Raw genomic sequence first — 19,746 nt, forward strand, 5'->3', positions numbered from 1 at the left:
TGAGGAGGTGAAGTGAGGAGGCTACAGGACTGGAACTATAATCCTACTGACGGATATTTGAAAGGTCTGTACTCCTACGCACGTCTAGAAAAGTCTGGAAATCGGATTTGCTGATTAGCATGCCTCTGAATCATGAACATAGATCACCAAATCAAGTCAAGAAATGAAGCTCTGAAAAGGTATGATAATTTAGTTTGGTCTAAGAAAACTTTGCCATACAGATTTTCCAGAGCACAGTTCTTGGATTAGCAGGGTCACAAAGTCACTGACACATGCTGGAAAAAAAAAACTACAAATCCCTTTATTGTCATACTTACACCTACATACAAATTACGGTTTTGCATAGGCACCCCTTTTATTTTCCAAGGCAATGGAGCGACAATCTGTCATTTCCTTCAGATAACGCTGAGAGTCGAGAGAGTGAAAAAACTCTTTCAGACACGCACAACTGAATGGGTTAGCCCACGCACAGCTAAAAATAAAAGCTGGTGGTCTGCAGAGTCTAGAGGAAACCGGACAGTTTCAGGTGCGTCTGAAGGCAGAACACACAAATCCTCGTCAGATGTGCGCAGTGAAAGATCTCATATTTCAGTATTTTTCGTCTGTACTGCAATTTTAAAACAGAATGAGGAAATGCAGTTGAGTTTCGCCCCGAGGGTGTTTTATATTCAGAAGTGCAGCTGGCAGGTGTGACACTTTTTTTTCAAGATTCGAAACAAGTGGGGTCTCGCCACATGTGGTCTGCATTCAAAAGGATGACTTTTGCTTTTGCATCATTATCATTATTGGATTCATACATTATAGTGGCAGATGTCAATATGGTAACTACATCATCAAGAAGTTATTAGGAATCTTAGAATGATCAGTTTGTTAAAGGAGGTTTCCGCAGTTACATTAAAGTCATATTTTTATCCAGTGAAAGTATGTCTGTGTTGTCATTAAGGCTTGGTTAATTGCCGCTAAGCAGCTAAAAACAGAAGTAATACTCTACTAAAATGTGCCATACGTTGATCATGCAAATCTGACTGGACCGTTTGTGTTTATTTTTGCCCCTAACAGCCAATCAGCCAACTGTACAGACGTTTACTGTAAGCTCGCCAGCAACGGCCGTCGTGTGGCGCGTGCCTGTGTTCTTTCTGTTGTTTGACTCCAGTCGCTCTACCCTCTTTCTTTTTTTTTCTTCTATTTTTTAGGAGACAAGTTGAGACATTTGCAACCCGCTTCATCTTCACGAGTGCAAAGTTTGGTATTTAATCTTTCACGAGTGCCGGAGATGTGTTTCCCAGCATGTCAAGCCTCCACCTGTTGCTGTAGTGTAAAGCCTAGTTTCAGTGCATCTTGTTGTTGGACTGATCGTCTTCTCTTAGTAAGTATGACATGACCTTTGAAAGAGAGAGAGAGAGAGAGAGAGAGAGAGAGAGAGAGAGAAGAGAGAGAGAGACCTTGACGGGACAAAGGCAGTCACACAATGCTGAAGATAGACAGGACGACTGACTGGCATGATAATAACAGTCGAAGTGTGTGTGTGTGTGTGTGTGTGTGTGTGTGTGTGTGTGTGTGTGTGTGTGTGTGTGTGTGAGACACAGACCTCAAACCTGCAGATAAAACTGGTCAAAGATAGCGTCGTGTGGCTAGAAACGACACAAACACGCCTACACATGCACGAGTCCAGCTGTGTCTGCCATATTAAAGTCAACTGTGTCTAGCTGCGTTGAAGTGACTCTCGTTTCAACATTTATCAATTGATCCCCACTTTTTTTCCCCACAAATTCAGTGTTTTTTGTTCTTTTTGTGTCATGCTGTCCTGCAGCAAAAACTCCGAGAAAAATCACAGAAGTACATCTGAAAATGTGAAGTGAGGTCTCTGATACACTTTCATTATGAGGCTACCAACCTTCAGCGCACACATAATCACACAGGAATGCACACATGGCGATACGGCAGCAGTGGTGGGACGTTTGCAGACACATAGTCCCACCCTGACATACCGTTCACTGAACAAACTTGACAGCAGCAGGCTCGTTTGTAGATTTCTCACTCGCCTATAGATGTCACACGTACGTGCACACATCCATCAGCGACCAGGCAGTCAGTTGAGCTGTTCTGCAGATGCGTGAAAGGTCAAAGCAGATGAAGAGAGAAATGTGAGGGAAGGAAGAGAGAGGAGGTGGCAGAAAGCGCTTATTGTGACACAGGAACAACATCTAAACCACTTCCAGTTTGAAAAGCTATAACAAATGTGTTGCTACAAAGTTCTAATCAGTCAGTAAGTTGAGTTTTTGATACTACTACTCTGATGGTAGTTGAGATCTTAAGAAACTGCATTTAAACCATTATGAGACACTTAAACTCTTCATTGAAACCAAGATGATTGCTGCCAGTGTCGTGCCAACCTACCATACCTACCTCTGTGGTCTGTGTTCAGTGACAGAGGAAACTCTGAGCTATGTTAGGGCCTTTTAAAGGGGCCCTCCAGCCAAAATGTCGAATGTCTTCTGGATAATGACGTCATCAAGGTTATCTCAGCCTGGTCTAACAAAATGATGCTGTCGGTTGCATTGTAGGAAACGTAGGAGCGCTAAAAGTCAGGATATCTCGGCCTCTGCTGCTTCTAAGCATTTTGCCTCTGGAATCCCCAAACTTGATGTACAATTCTAAATAACTCGAGTACAGCTTTAAAGGAATAGTTTGAACACAGTTTGAAATTATGTTTATGTGCTTTCTAGTTAAGAGTTAGATGAGAGGACTGTTAACCACTCTCGTGTCTGACTGTTTAAAGATGAAGCTACATCCAGCACAAGGTTAGCTTAGCTTAGCATAAAGACTGGAAACAGTCTAGCCTGGCTCTGTGCAAAGGTAAATACATTTGCCTACAAGCTCCTGTACAGCTCATTAAGGATGACATGTCGTGGATTCATGGGTTGATAATGTTTCTTTGGCCGGGTGCAGTGACTTCCTGGAGTCTCTGCTGGTTGCTTGGCAACCCCACGGTGACAAGACTCCAGGCAACAGCCAAGCTGGGAATGATTGAGATTTCTCTTGGCACAGCTACCAGAAGACTTCCAACTTTTTTTGACAGGTTGCTCACGTCACATTTACGTCGTCTCTCTCAGTTGGAGGCTGCTCAGTAACACTCAGCGCTCACCAGAAAAGTGTTTCTAATATCCTTCACTGGTCTCCGTCCAGAGACGTTGGTCCATTTATTTATCTGTCTATGACTATTTCCACACTGTATGCTAAAAAAAAAAAAAAAAGCTAATCTGCTGCTGGCTGTGGCTTCATATTTAACATACAGTACAGGCCAAAAGTTTGGACACACCTTCTCATTCAAATGTGTTTCCTTTTATTTTCATGACTATTTACATTGTAGATTCTCACTGAAGGCATCAAAACTATGAATGAACACATATGGAATTATGTACTTGACTAAAAAGTGTGAAATAACTGATAACATGTCTTATATTTTAGATTCCTCAAAGTAGCCACCCTTTGCTTTTTTATTAATAAGGGAAAAAAATCCACTAATTAACCCTGACAAAGCACACCTGGGAAGGTAAAACCATTTCAGGTGACTACCTCATGAAGCTCATTGAGAGAACACCAAGGGTTTGCAGAGTTATCAAAAAAAGCAAAGGGTGGCTACTTTGAAGAATCTAAAATATAAGACATGTTTTCAGTTATTTCACACTTTTTAGTTAAGTATTCCATATGTGTTCATTCATAGTTTTGATGCCTTCAGTGAGAATCTACAATGTAAACAGTCATGAAAATAAAGAAACACATTGAATGAGAAGGTGTGTCCAAACTTTTGGCCTGTACTGTATATGAGTTGTCATAATATTCTTATCTAACTCTCATCCACAGTTAACGCAGTCATTTTGATTTCACATTTCATTAGCTATTAACAAATTCTCTCCATAAAACCAAAAACTCCCTTTCGTAAGTATGGTATGTTTCCATGAATGCCGTTACAAACTAAATGGTTGAATGACCTTTTCTCAGAAATTAACCACAACCAAACGCTCAGCTGAACGCAGTTCACGTTATGACCAGAAATTGGGCAAAGTCTTTAACACACACACTGTAAATGTGTAAACAGCTTGTTTTGGATATTCCAACCAGGAAGTGTTGAGCCCTAATAAAGGAGCCAATGTTGGCAGCATGAAAACACTACCATGTACTGTGTGCTGTGTGTGTACCGTGCTTCTTTTTTCCAATGAGTTCATCGAGAGTTTAATGAGAAAGACAGAACTTTGTCGTCGCTCTTTCTCTTTCTGTTTTTCTTCCCCCACTCTGTCTGAAAAAACAGCAGAGGGGGAGACGAGTTAGGAAATGTAGCCTCAATGTGTAATCAAGTTACTTTTGGAGGACTTCCCTGTCCAGAAAGTAGTCCAGCAGCAGGTGGGTAAATAAGGAAAGAAAAGAAAAGGGATAAAGAGGGATGATGGGGATAAAGAGCAGCAGCAGCAGTGACGGGAACAGTCTGTACCTGTTATGCAAGCCAACCAGACTCAGACAGGTTCATCCGGGCCAGCATTCATCATGTCAGCATCTTTTTCATCTCTTCTCTCCCGTCTTTTTCTTCACACTCTTTCGTCATCCTCAGCTCAGGATAAATAGGACAGGGTTTTTTTTTTTTCTTCTATCTTCCCATTTGACCCCTCTTAACATATTGTATTCCTGTCCTCCTCTCACGGTATTTCTGCAGTTAAAATGCGCAGCGTGTCCGACCCGAACCAGCCGCCATTAACTGTCACCAGAGCAACCGAACAACAGAATTAATGCAGAGAGGGAGAAAGGAAGGAAGAAAGAAAGAGTCTTTTGCTTCTTTTTTTTTTTTTTTTCTAGGCTCAACTTTAACGGTGCGATTAAGTGGTTGGAAAACGACTGAAACAACAAAAACCGAGTGTGGCAGAGGAAGGGATGAGGTCAGACTGTTTTACAGTCCCGTTTGGTCCAGAAGAACAGAAAGTCTTTGAAAACCTGAAAACGGTGTCTGATTGGCTCCTGATGGGACGTACACATTAACGGGAAGGCGTGACGTAGCAATCGGGGGAGTTCTCTCGTTTACAGATCCACTACCGAGAAATATTTGATGTTTTTGGAGCCATTTTTATTAATAGTTATATTTACAGACAGCACAGCTGTTTATAACACATCCATTCGCACACTGACACATTGCAGGGGATTGATTAGTTTCATATTGAGTTTGTCTGTACAAGGAAGGGATTCAACAATATGACCCTGTGCAGGAAGTCGCCTCTGTATTCAAAGGCTACATGAGGACCATGACCTCTTTATGACCCAATGTCTGTTTCCAAGACCCAGTCTTAAAGTCCCACTTGTAATGCATCCTCCAAAACAGTAGCAACAATGTTTTTCCATTGGGTAGATCCTAAGATGCAACTACGTCACATATTAGTGTCCTGGGCTGAAAAAAACTGTTATAATCAGTCCAGGCACACAGAGAAAGATCAGCTCCTTTTGAGAAAGTGCTAGCCTCAAAGATACTCCAAACCTAAGCAGTGCAAAAACATGTTTCCCAGTGACTTCATAAGCACTGCAGACATTTTATAAAAGAAGAGCCAAGCCGCTCTCTCAGCTTGTTAAAGTGAAGCCTGTAAGGCCACGCTCCTTTTGGCAAAAGATTTCTGTGTGTGTTCAAGTGAAGTGGGTGCTTCCAACCACACTGTGGCCTAGTACTTCAGTTATGGGTTTGACCATGCAAACACTCACTCTCTTTTTCTCAAACACACACACACACACACACACACACACACACACACACACACACACACACACACACACACACAGAGGGTGGCCCTACAATAGTGGAACTCAATGTTTCAAAATGCAGCCATAATGTGGTTTTCTCATAGTTCTGAGCTAATCCACTCCAAATGAATCGACTGTCTCAAATAATGATGCCAGTCCACAGATGGGAGAAACTGCAGGAATAAAGGCATCAACCAGGTTTTCTGCATTAACACTTCTCCTCTCTTCACAAAAGTAGATCAACATTTCATGTTCAGTCCCTGGAGCAAAAGAAGGATGTCAAACATCTCCCAAGTTGTCATAGATGATGTCAGGTGATCTCAGGGGCGCCTGGTGGTTCTGGTTGTAGCACGAATTAGCGGACGGAGGTTTCTGCTTAGACACTTTGCTGTACAGCTCCCTCCCCCCGCCTCCCCAAATGTTGTTGTTGTTGTTGTTCACGTTACTACCAGGACCTCCATGTTTCCCAGGGGGCAGTGGCACCGGCTCCTTCCGAGCAAAAGCAGCCCTGCCCGGCTTGGGGGCGGTGATAGGTTTGGGCCACCTCGGAGCCGGAGGTTGTGGCGTTCCGCGGCTCGGGCCCAGCTGCGGAGGCGAGTGTCTTTGGGACTCCGGTCCTGACGGGGCCACCACCTCTCCCTGTCTCCTCTGGCTGTGGGGCTCCAAACGGGCCTCGTCATAAATACCCGTCCCTGAACTAGTGGACATGCTGGCGCCGCCTTTGGCGCAGCCCTCGGGTTCATCGTATATGTGTTCCAGATGAGGAACGGGAGGGGATGAAGCTCCTTCTGCTTTGCCTCCCGGGGGTCGCCTGTTACTGTTCACCCCTCGTCCTCCCCCTGCAGCCCCGTTCAGACTCAGCGCGCTGGTTTTCTGGCTCAGCTCCAGGCTGATCCGGTCGTACACGTGCGAATACAGGTCCGGTGGCTTCCTCTGGTTGCAGCCACCAAGGTGATGATCCCCTTGGACGCCACCTCCCGAAGCGTCGTCTCCTACTGGTCGGAGGCGTGGGGTGGGCACTGGAGCGTTCGGGTTGCTGGTTTGGCTTTGGGCTTTGATGCTGTCCACTGGGTCGGAGTAGAGGCAGTCAGCGCTGTGCAGAGGCAGGCGCACTGAGTCTGCTGGCTCGGAATAAAGACCTGCATGTTCATCAGCTAAGGAGAGACCTTTAGCTGCCACCGACCCTCTGGGAGACTTTGGAGGGGCCCCGCCACCTCCCAAAACCCCCAACATGGCTGGTGGATCTGGTAAACTCCTCCCCTTGAGTCCTCCTGCTGTTCCTTGCCCCCTTCCTCCTCCTCCTCCTCCTCCATCTCCACCCTCTCTCTTCCCGAGCACGCCATCAGCAGAGCCCGGTTTGCTGCCGCCTGAATCTCCGTCTGCCTCCCGGCTGCTGGAGCTGCTGCTGCTGTCGCAGCTTCCTGCCGTCGTGCCACTGGGATTGGCGCTGCGTAGGTGCTGCAGTGACGCAGGGCAGTCGGAGTCAAAGTTGACGGGGTAGCTGGAGTGGCGCTCCTCAGCCAGAACCTTCTGGGACTGGATGGCCTGGTCCACCAGCGTGAAGATCTCGTTGCCTTGCTTGGTCTCAAAGGTGAAGTTACCGGGGCCCGAGTCGCAGCGTCGGCCCGCCTCGAACGAAAACATCACCTAGAGAAAGAAAAGAAAAGAAAAGTAAAGAAAAGTTAGTTAGTGTCACTAAATAAATATACACAGCGGTGTCTGAATAAATGCCAAATGGAACTGAAGTAATGGAAGCTAGTCACAGACGTCCCAGCTCTCTTTGCCAGGCATCACTCATTTATCCTTTTCTTGGCACTAGAAAAACGCTTGCTTCCTTTTTCCACTGAATTTTACTTTTCATTTCTCTCAGCATATCGACTGCATTGCTTCACTGCTCTGCTCTGACTTACTGTTGAATTCTATTTCACGCACAGACCTCCTTCGCTGCTTTCTAGCCCTACGCGTTCAGATCAATGCTGTCACATGGTTTTATCATCAAAGTAAGTGTCAGTCTCGACACATGCATAAATACACATGTGTGTAGAGAAAACAGACGCACACTTTAAAGGTCGATCATTTTGAAACCCTGGTCTCGAGCTCTGGAGCCTCAAAGTGACACAAAAACAGCCACAGACTCTAAAGTTAGATATCCTCTGACGCCGAGGCTCTGACCACATTCTCACACACACACACACACACACACACACACACACACACACACACACACACACACACACTGCTGCTAGAAGTACCATTTGCACTTCCTACAATAACTCAATCAATCAATCGTTGCAGTCGCAGCTTGAATTGAACACACCAAACTTCCTCTGCCTGTACTCGTCAGGTGAGTCAGAGAGCTGTTTTGCATTTGTTTTTGAACCTGTTTCTATGCTGTTTAGCTGCACATTTTTATATTTATCTCTAGTGGTTATTGTTGTTGTTGTTAAACTGATCCCGTTATTGTTGTTATTATTATTTGATTATTTATTATTAGATCTTTTTTTGATCCCTGAAGACAAACTGTTCTCTCTCATAAGCCCAGGCACCCACCCGGTCTCGCCCGTATCTCCTCAGCAGCTTGTAGGGCCACACGAGAACGTTCCTCTTGGTCTTTGGCTCCTTCAAGATTAAGATGTCGTTTTCGGCTTTCAGCCAGTAGCTGCCCGCCAGCCCGCAGCGCTCTGACGCCTCGGTGCGCTGAACGCTCACCCAGAACTCGTTCACTGCAAGGACAAGATAGGAGAGGTGTTTTTCCTTACGTTTACTTAAATTCCCAAATTCCTTTTTTATATGATCTTCTGTAATGCAATATTCTCTGCAGATTCTTAAACTGGTGTAAGGCCAGACTGTTTGTGTTTAGTGTCCTTACCCTCCTCTCTGGAGTAGTAGATGAGGTTTTCGGACATCTGCAGGTCCTGGGCTCCTCCATTAGAGTCTGCAGCAGTACTGGTGCCGCTGCTGCTGCTCCCCCCGCCTCCTCCCTGCTGACACACAGACACACACATAGACAGTCAACCAGCTGAGAAAAACGCCAAATTAGGATTCTTTTTTATAGTATGTTGATCAGGAGTTTGGTTTTCCACTGGAAGGATAATAGTAGGCAAAGAGTGACAGAAGGGAAGGAGGAAAAGAAAAAAGAGAGAGAGGCTGAGTGTGCAACAGAGAACGAAGCGGATGAACTCCTGGAAACTCCCTCTGGCTTCCTCTCTGCAATGCAAGTGCAATGTTCACGTGTGTGTGTGTGTGTGTGTGTGTGTGTGTGTGTGTGTGTGTGTGTGTGTGTGTGTGTGTGTGTGTGTGTGTGTGTGTGTGTGTGTGTGTGTGTGTGTGTGTGTGTGTGTGTGTGTGTGGAGACTCCGGGGACATGTGGGAAACATTGGAAGACACACAAACAAAAAGAATTTAGCAGTTGAAAAGATTTTGGGAAAAAAAAAGAAGTTCTTCAGATTTTTCCACCAAATAAGGAGATTTGTTTTGTTAGATATTTTTTAGTTCCATTCAGGCTCAAAATATACACGTTAAGAAAGATCGTACCTTAAAAAGCTCCCATGAGGAGAGAAAAAGGTGTAAAGATACCTGGAATGCGATGTCACACATGGTATCCATCCAGTCCTTGGCGGCGTTCTTCTCTGCTGCAAACATGTGCGTCTTGTCGTTGGTCTCCACACAGAAAGCTGCCATGTTTTCTTTGGGACAGCTCTCCGTCACCGCCGGCAGGATGGAAATGCACTCAGACAAGCGGATGATCTTCTTGTCAAGCTTCCTGGTTTTCTCATTGGACCCGCTTCCCGAGCCTCCGCCGGTCCCGGCCCCTCCGCCCGAGGGCGAGTCGTAGAACTCGAGGCGGGCGATGCCGTTTTGGCTGGCTGGGTAGAGGACGAACCAGTTCTTCTTCCATTTCTGATGAGTGGGAAAGGAGGAAAAGTTACAGAGGAGAACATTTAAAGCTGCACTAAACAATATCTCTGTTATCAACAGAACTAATGACTAGGAATGTGTGATGTGATAGGTGTCGCTCGTAGGGGCGACCCACAGATGAATACCATCAGACCCGGTAGTTTCCCTTTGGTTCCATTCTTACAACGTGCATATTATTTTTTTTAAATGTTGCCGTATTGAGTTTCTTTCTTTGAGTTTCTACTTTGTTTACTTGTTCTTATTTAATTTTTAATTGAGATGTTTTTTTTTTTTTCTTTTCATATTTAAAGTGCGTGATCTGTAATGTTTTCCCATTTTGGTGCCGTTAAACTTTTCTAGATCTTTTGTTACTTTTGATGTATTTATATGTCTTATTTGTAATACAACAATAAGATGCACACGTTTTATTTCCTCTTGAGATCCAGCATTTCATGCTAGAATGCTATTTCTAAAGGTTTGGAGGGGATGACAGGAAGAAAAAGAGGCTAGAAAAGAGAAAATCTGATTTTTTTTTTGAGGGGGGGTTTGCAACACACATCTGTCCTGTTCCTGTTTTGGGGAGGGGAGAACAATTTGCATGTGGTTTGTTAAGACAGTAATGGGGAAAAGCAAAAGGCAGAGTTTGTCCTCAGACGATTGTGAGTCAAAATCATATTTTCAGGTCTTTCTTACCCTTACTTTTTATCTGCTGACTGAGGCTTAATGTAGGAGGCATGTGGTGATAAATCTAATGCAGTTTGACTCAGACCAGTAGCACACGCCATTGCTTCCTCTACATTCGATCAGCAGCCACTGCTTTGATTCAGTGAGTAAGAGTTTAGTGTGACAACCCCTCGTCATACTTAGAATTGGGGCCCCAACAAAGACAAGACGTGCACTCAAAAACAGGTATAACCCCAAAATAATACCACTGTGAGAAATTACAAGGCAGTGTGCCGTGGCCCCCAACAGGTTAAAAATATAAATCGGTCCAAAGTAGGTGACAGGTGCATCACGTCTCCCTGAGGAGAGCAGTGAGGAAGCAACAGCTAACAATGATCTCTTCCTCCACAGGGACATACAACATGACACACAATACTGAACACTAAGACGCACAGCGAGCGTGTAGGACTCCAGATGTTCAGTGCTAAAAATAGGACACGGTGACACACTGCATGTGGGATAATGTGCAATCACTACACAAACTGGTATGTGATTATGGTAAAACTGTACGAGATGCCAGAACTCAACACTTGTTTGGGAAGTCCCTGTCGTCCCTTGTACCTCCGCATCACACTATGCCTCATCTCGGCTACATTCCCCTGCATTCACTCAGTGGGGAGGAAGCTGCCTGACAGCCAGAGAGCTGAGCTTGTGACAGGAAGGTCAGAAAATCCTTCGACCAGCGGGGAAACTGCGGGTCTTCAAATGCTCCCCTATCAGTGGGATTTTTCTTCTTCGCTGCTCAGATAATATTGAACAAAAAAATTGTCATCTGGTATGTCTGAAAATGAAATAACCTATAAGGCGTGCGTGTCCAGTGTAACGACAACTACAGCCTGACGTGTCACTTTGGAGGCTTATATCAATACATAGTCGAGGGTTTAAATAAATCGGATGACTGCATATCGGCTAATACCACTTTCTTTCTTTCTTTTTTTTTGCACAAAAATGAACATTTGTGGAAATTATTGCTTCAATTTGTCTATTTAAGGGTTGTGTCTGGCAGGATATTTGCAGTAGAATAGGCCGACATTTTGACTTGTCATTGTCAGAAAAGCACAAGTGAAATTGATAATTGATGGCTCAGTTCCATCAAGTGTCCCAGTAAGCTGTTCCAGTGAGTCAGCATGAACAATACCAGGACCTCTCCTAAGTGGAATGCAGCCATCATTAATGGTTTTGAATACACCTGTGCTTTTCCTACTATGACATGTCAACATGTCTGCCGTGAAAAAGGTCTAGCATGACAGAGGGACAGTGAACCTGCACGCACAATACCAGGACCCTGTTGGTGAGTGGAATACATAACGGTGTATCAAATGTTATAAATGCATCATATGGTTAGTATTTAAACTCTTAATCTGCGGAGTAACTAGTGACTATAGCTAAAGGAGTTTCCCTCGTTTATGTAGTGAAGTCGAAGTAGAAAGTAGCACGTAATGGAAATACTTAAGTGAAATTAAAGAACCTCAAAGTTAGTACTTAGACAGGTAGATAAGCAGATGTACATATTTACTTTCCACCATCGGGTTACCAGGTCACATGTAACAACATATCAGCTTGTTCACTATCATTCACAGCATGAAAATAAGAGACGCGAGTCAGTCTTAATGTGGAATTATAGCATTTGCATGATATATTCTGCACAACCCTCGTTGCAATTTAACAATAAGTCCAAACCAGATTGGACTCAGCTGCAGTAAAGCTGTCATACGTTGTAAACATCCCAATTATGGCAAGAACAAAAATGACAAGAACAGAGGCGCACGCACACATGAAAGCCAACTTAATACATTTTTAACTCACACACACACACACACACACACACCAGGTTTCAGAAGTCAACACATGCACATGTGTATGCACACACTTCGACCCAATGAACTAACTGCCAGAAAGGACAGGAAATGTGTGGGATTGTCATTACCCAGGATTCTCTTCACTTCCTTCTTCTGCATCCAGGTGTGTCTCAGTGTATGTACATATGTGCATCTGTTTGCATTGTTGTAAGTATTCCTTTGGTGCATTCTGGACCATCTGTTGCTGTGCGCAAGTGCACGCACACCGATATACACACACACACACCCACATACACACACTTGTATACAGACTGACAAACGTGATTGTTCAGTATACATGAACAGGGTGTGAAACATTAACCTCTGTTGTGCAATATGGTCCTTACTGCACTGTGTGTGTGTGTGTGTGTGTGTGTGTGTGCGCGTGCGAGCGAGTGAGCGTGCGTGTGCACGTGTGAAAAAGCTGCTCCATATAAGGCAACAGACTGTTATCAGCTTCTAATTCACTTAGTGGAAATTATGCAAAACAGATCATGACAGTGAGGGAGAGATGTCCTGTCTGTTCACGAGAATGGAATTAACTAAAAAAGCTATTATAAGAAATTATATCAATTTCCATTGGACAAACTGTTACTTCCTTGCTTATTTGTTATAACAGGTCTCTCTTAAGCATAAGACCCTGTGTCTCAATGAAGGTCAAATAAAGAAAATAATAAACATATGTCCATCTTGCATCATTCTGAACATGCATGTGAAATGTAGCCTATACGTTGCAGTCTTTTGTAGGCCTTGTACAGTATTCCTGTTTATGTCTATGTCTAGTTAGTACATAGTGAATACATTAACACATTAATAGATAAGCTTTGAAACAAAGGAAGAATGAAATTATCCTCTCATGATGCTAACATTTCTGTTGTTATTTTTCTTTTTTCCGTTTCAGTAACAAGTTCTTCAGAAAATGTGGTGGCCTTCAGGACTTTTTTAGCTGCTTTTGTTCTTCCCGACATTCAACACAGAAAGTGACGTGGTGGGGATTTTGTTTTCTTGTGAGATCATTTTGCATAAAAAACAAAAGATGATTGTAATTCTGTCATGTCTTCAAAACTGTCATCGAGTTCATTTGTTTATGAATTTACATCACAGTTTCATTGTGCGTGCATTGACCGTTGTATTATTTGGAGAGACATGAGATCTTCTCTGTGTGATTCAGTGGGAATTCACCCTTCAAAAGCCACAGTGGGGACTTAAGTCCAGTACCCGTAGTTTTAATGATTAGAATATTATTGCAATATATACATGTTTTCATGTAGAAGGTATGTGTGTGTTTGTGTGTGTGTGTGTGTGTGTGTGTGTGTGTGTGTGTGTGTGTGTGTGTGTGTGTGTGTGTGTGTGTGTGTGTGTGTGCGTGCGTGTGTGTGTGTGTGTGTCTGAGAGAGTAAAAGTATGTTTGTGTATCGGAGCGGAATGTGTGCTGTGTCATGTGTGTTTGTTTTTTACTGTAGTTAAGGAAGGCGAGAACGAGTGAGAAGAAGTGTGTGTGTGTTAGAGGGAGAGAGAGGCAGACCACTGCTTTGACCTCCGATCTGCTGCCCTGACCTCAGTCCTCTGTGTCTACCAAAAAAAACTCTCAAACATGTCAGGACTCTAACAGAGGACAGCAGCAGCAGTAGTTCCTGTGAGTGGCGTAAAGTCAATAGCACACTGACAACTTTTTAGGTTGTTTCAGGTTAGGGGGGACTAGCTGAAAAGGATTAACCAAAACAGACACGCTGACCAGGAAGGAAACTATGTGGTAAAAATGAAATTACAGTGAATTACAGTAAAGAGTCTTAAATGTACTGTCCAAAGAAAATCTGAGAATATCAGCTTTGTGTTACTGCAACATGGCGAGTCAAGTAAAAATAAGCCACATTTTCATATAATCAAAGCAGTATTGTGCACAGGCCATGTATCTGTCTCTATTTCTGGAGCAGACAAATATTTCAAGGGAGATAACGATGTCCATACGTAGGTCAAACGAGGTAACCCACACACTCACACACACACACACACAGTGACAGCATGCTTACAACCATAGAATGATATACAGTCTGAGCAACCAACAGTCCAAACCCTCATCAGAAGATGAATTATAAAAGGAACACATTTTCTGTTGATCGACTCATTGATTAATCAACTAATCATTTCAACTCTACCAGCAGGTAAAGGCTAGAGAGAAAGGCAGTCCCTGTCCACAAACATAAACCAAAAACTACCTCAAAGTAATGAAAGTTGCTCTAACTGAACTAAAGGCAATTTTAAAAGAGCTTGGTAGGCAATAAAACAATAAAAAAGAAACCCATCAACTGCCCTTTACCTTAAATATATTCACTGTTTATATATATGTGTGTATATATATATATATATATATATATATATATATATATATATATATATATATATATATATATACAGTTACATATGCATAGTAAAACACCTACTGTAAAGCATTCACCATGGCTGACCACAGCTATCTTTCTCTCACCAAACACAGTGATAAAGCAAATGGAGGAAGTCTGAAGCGTGTTCTAAGAAGGCAGCGTCCCTGATGTCATCCCAGTGCCTGATAAGATATTGATTTGGTACAATTTTCCTTTTATTTTCCTTTTTTTAACAAAACAGAATCACAGGTCGTTCATTATAATTTCAGCTTCAATCTGCTGAAAAAAGGGCAGGTTTCGTTTCTTTTCTCGCTCAATTAATGTGCCAGAAATATTCAATTTCGATAAGAACGGGAAATCGGAGGGAATCGGAATCTAAATGACCTCCCCCACACACACACACACACACACACACACACACACACACACACACACACACACACACACACACTACTGAAATGTCCCAATGTCTGCACTGAGCTAGAGGAGGGCTACTCTGCACTGTAATCAAAAAGATTGGTTTGTGACACTATAAAATGGTACATTATCCGTTCATCATATACTGTAACATGCTCACGAACGATAGGGATGGATTGTTCTCCATGTCCACCAATAGTCTTGCTGTGAAACAGCCTCGTTTACAGTTTCCACTCGACACTAAACTTACATTACCAACAGTACAGAAATGATACTCAAACATTCAGGCCAAAGCTACAATTGTGTCTGAACAAATCACTGTAATTAGGAGGAGATGGGCATTATTGTGAAGAAAGTAATATGCAAAGTTACGTTCATTCATGTTGACTTGCATAAGGGAAAGAAAGTGAATTAAATTTGACTATGGAAAGAATACTACAATTAAAAAATTAATGTTGAAGTGACTGAAATGAACTTATCCAATTCACACTAACTATTACAATAACTGTGAGTAAGAACTGATCATTGTTTCTGTACACGCTTCATCATTCCTTTCCACTTAGCTTCACTAAATCATGCTGTTCTTCCTGAAAATACGCCCACTGCAGAGTATAAATGGAGAATTACACACTTTACTACGTCAAGTTAGTTCTTCATACTACAAATGATCTGGTGCTTTTTTTCTGGGAAATAGCATTTAGCGTCTGATCTGCTGCATTTGATGAACAAAGCGAGAGAAGAGAATATCAGACGAATCCCATTAATCCATTAGGCAGTTATTACTTTAGACATGATTCCCTGTGCTATAAATCTAGCCTCAGGGTGTGCAATACCTCTTTATCCTGCCACACCCCGTCTTTTCAAGTGGCTGCTAGCTCCCGGCTGAAGCTGTCTGCATCCTCCTACCATCTACCCACATCTGCAGCCTTTACTGGTAGTTGGCAAACAGCTGCTAACATCAACATCAAACCAAAAGCTTTTTTTGTAGCTCCAGGGGGTGCAGCAAAAACTACAAAGTGCAGATCACAGCATCTTGGATCATAATTATGTGTGTGGCAGAAAAGCAGATTCATATACAGACAGCTCCCTTCCCACTAAATCATGCACACAATCACATGGCTCTGCTGCACATGTTGCGGTACATGACAGCTCTACAAGTGTGGAAACTGTAATTACAACAGCAGAAAGTTTAGGATTCTTTCATCAAGCACCGGGCCTGTGTACTGTAACCGCATTTACAACTGCAGTTCAGACAGCAGCTCCACATCCACATCACCACAAATATTTGGCATGTTTTACACATCGCCATTGTTCAGATGTGATTCTCATTGGCTGAGAAAGTGTCATGCTTTGGATGTTATGAATACAACTTTCAGAGAAAACAGCCTTCTCAGTGTCCTGTAGTGGTGTTTGAGAGGAGTCTGGGACATTGTTGTGAAATCGCTTTTCATTTATCAAATTTCCTCTTGTGTTTCATTAAAGGGGGCGGGGCACTTCACAAATTTTGCACATGAAGTTCAGTTTAATTCATCGCAAGGAGTTGTACTTCATATTGTGTCTTCTGTGTCTCTGGAGTTTTTTTTTTTTTTTTTCAAAGTTTGACTAAATATCCCTGATGATGCCATCAGTATGCTATCAGTAAACGTCTCAGTTCAGTTCAGACATCACAACTTTATGGAAGTGCAATACTAAATCACTGGAGTAGTCCTTTAACCACAAGCTTTAATGAAAGATTGACGAATTGAATTCATAAGTGACTTTTTACAAGTTCTATACCAGTGTACCAAGACTTAGTTTAATTACTGTGTAATGATGACTTAGTGCTGTGTGAAGATTTGATAACTATTGTTATATGTCAGTAAAATTCAACTTGATTCCTTTTGTTACTGGTCTCCCTAATACTGTTAACCGGATTGGATATGGACGGTGGATACTCAAATCTTAGACACAATGTAAAAACTTAGTATATGAAAATGCATCCTGATGGTTTACATCCTAACGGCCTGCTGTATAAACTCTAGAGGCCAGATTTCACACATGATAAAACAGCAGTCAGAAACAGAAACCTGGGTCAGACGTTGCCACTATACACTTAAGTCACATTTTCCAACCATACACGTGGGAACGAGCCTATAGGGGTGAGTGAGTGAGTGTGTGTGTGTGTGTGTGTGTGTGTGTGTGTGTGTGTGTGTGTGTGTGTGTGTGTGTGTGTGTGTGTGTGTGTGTGTGTGTGTGTGTGTGTGTGTCCACTGACAGCTCTAACGATTGCATAAGTCACCCAGCAAACCTCAAACCAGTTTCAGCACTTTCAGGGTTCAGCTTCCTGTGCTATTATTTCTACTCTGGTTCTTTTTTATCCACTGCAGTTCTCTTCTGCCCTACTCTGCAAAGATAACATGTTATTTATGAAAATGTGGAGATTTGCTTTGTTCGTTTTCTATTGTATTTTCTACTGTTTAGAAAAGGCATTGAAAGTGTGTTTTGGGAGTATGAATATCTATTGTGGATGGGCGATTTCAGGGCAGGAAACAGGGCCAGAACGTTTTGTTGACCCATGTCATATGACCAGAGAGAGAGAGAGAGAGGCAGAGAGACAAAGACCCTCTTACAAATCTGAAAGAGCAAATTAGTTCTTATCCAGCGGTGCACTGAGAAGTGGGGCTGCACGATATGAGGAAAATATCTAATTGCGATTATTTTGACTGATATTGCGATATGATTCGCGACATTGGAGGGCATTTTTGTATCATTGTTCTCTTTCTCTTTTTTTCATTGTTCTCTTTCTCATTGAAAAGGATTACAATTATAAGAAATTAAAATGATTATAGTGTGATTTTTGCGAGGATCTGTACTAAACAGAGATTTTTTTTCCTTTAGTCTGTAAAATACGATTTGTAGGCCGGGACATCTCTGCAGCACCACAATACTTAATTTACAATGGTTTGACACATATTTTGACTTTAACAAATATTGCGCCCCCTGCGATTTGGATATTGCACTAGTCCATATTGTGATTTTGATATAGTTGCGATTAATTGTGCAGCCCTAACTGAGAGGCAAGGTTGCATAGATGCCAAGGACTGAAACAAACACACAGATACACCCACAGGTGTTATCACTGACTGAGTGCAGTGTGATCTGATCTCCTAAACTAAGCTGAGTGATCCCATACATACACAGATAGACAGAGTGCAACACAAGAGTGGCGTTGGCAGTGTTGCAATGGTGTGAACTGTGAACAGCTGTACTGTATATGCAGTTTTGATTAAGTGGAAATATGTCTGCTACCTTTTTGATTAGGATCTTTTCCTCCATTATCTCAATTTTCCAGCTGGCTGTGCAGTCTTTTGTAATGTGCTTATTGCAGAAAGTCCTATTGCAATCATAATATTTTTTTGTCAATTATGCAGTGAAGTGAGATGTCACCAGCTCACTACACACACACACACACACACACACACACACACACACACACACACACAAACAACAACTCTCAAACCTACCTCTTCTATATCTCTGTCCTCATTTAATTTAAGAAAGTGCAACTGTGCACCAGGGTTATACCAGCTCACTAACACATTCACATGCACGCTCGCTCACACACAGAGATGCACGGTTCACTCCAAACCACCACATCAAAACAAGGCCTGATCAGTGAAACACTGCTATAACTTCCTCTCTCTGCATCCGTAAGTTTGTCTTTAAAGACGCTGGGCACAGTGACTGGTCTGTAATTGCACCAATATGTGCTCTATTTATTTGCCATGACGTAACATGCTCCTTTATGGTTTACAACTGTGAATAGTACAAAGTTAACGTCACTTATGTGTGAATTTAAAACATATTGAAGACTTAATGGGACACTGCCATCTCCCTGAATAAAATGTCAGCTATGCTATGATTAAGGCTTGATTTGTCTCATAAACATATGGTCCTACTTTATCATTCATTCCTATAATGTTCCTGGAGAGATTATTATGATTCACCATTACTGATAGGCAGCAGTGGCCTTGGCATTTCTATATACATAAAGAGACTTTTTGTGTGTCTGAGAAGCATTTAACTAGTTTTAGTGGCCTTAAGAGCTTCGTGTACTCATGTATGTCCTCATATAGCCTATTACTGATTTATTATATTCCTATTACATTTCTATCTATTGCTTATAATTTTGATGTTTTATAGCATCCTCAAAACATCCTTATTATAAGGTCACTAGCTACAGTTATCTTTTGTTATTTATGTCAACGCCACAACCGTACTAGAAAAAATAGTAACTGTTTTTTTCTTGGACTTACCTTTCCAAACTTTTGATGCTGCACATAAAGTTGTCCCTCCTTAACGTGGGTGTCCATGCCCCCAACACTCCAGGGCCACCCTTCCTCTAGAAAGGCGAAATTGGACTTGAACTTGACCCAGAAACAAAAACACTTTTTAGGGGTTTATTTTTTCCTATATCCCCTCACAACTTCCCCCTTCTCTCACTTCCGCTCCCCGGCCGCTAAAACGCATTTGTCGTACCGCTCGCGCACAGTAATAGGTGTCATGGTGTAAATAAAAAGGCCCAAGCAGTCGCTGGGTGGTCCCGACGAAAGTGAAATAGTGGCTAAATGTTGTCGGTGAAGCGCCTATCTGTCGCCTCTCACTCCTCCTGTCCTAGGGCTGGACCAATGGAAAGCCACACTTAATAGATAACGTGAAGCTTCCGGTTACTACTT

At 42.6% G+C, this 19,746-nt stretch overlaps 1 protein-coding gene across 2 annotated transcripts; it reads right to left on the reverse strand.

Moving 5' to 3' along the window:
• Nucleotides 1–5,091: 5,091 nt before the first annotated feature.
• On the reverse strand, nucleotides 5,092–19,683 carry dok1b (docking protein 1b). Of its 2 annotated transcripts, none has more exons than XM_039823475.1 (5): nucleotides 19,327–19,683; nucleotides 9,352–9,675; nucleotides 8,645–8,756; nucleotides 8,326–8,498; nucleotides 5,092–7,422 (listed from the first exon to the last, which is right to left on the reverse strand). In XM_039823475.1, exons 1-5 carry the CDS (start codon nucleotides 19,381–19,383, stop codon nucleotides 6,055–6,057), a joined length of 2,034 nt encoding a protein of 677 aa, XP_039679409.1. In that variant the 5' UTR covers nucleotides 19,384–19,683; the 3' UTR covers nucleotides 5,092–6,054. The 2 variants fall into 2 exon arrangements, with proteins under 2 accessions (XP_039679409.1, XP_039679408.1); XM_039823474.1 differs by having other exon boundaries at nucleotides 8,645–8,759.
• Nucleotides 19,684–19,746: the final 63 nt, after the last annotated feature.

This window comes from Perca fluviatilis, chromosome 14 (assembly GCF_010015445.1).
Source record: "Perca fluviatilis chromosome 14, GENO_Pfluv_1.0, whole genome shotgun sequence".
Lineage (NCBI taxonomy): Eukaryota > Metazoa > Chordata > Actinopteri > Perciformes > Percidae > Perca > Perca fluviatilis.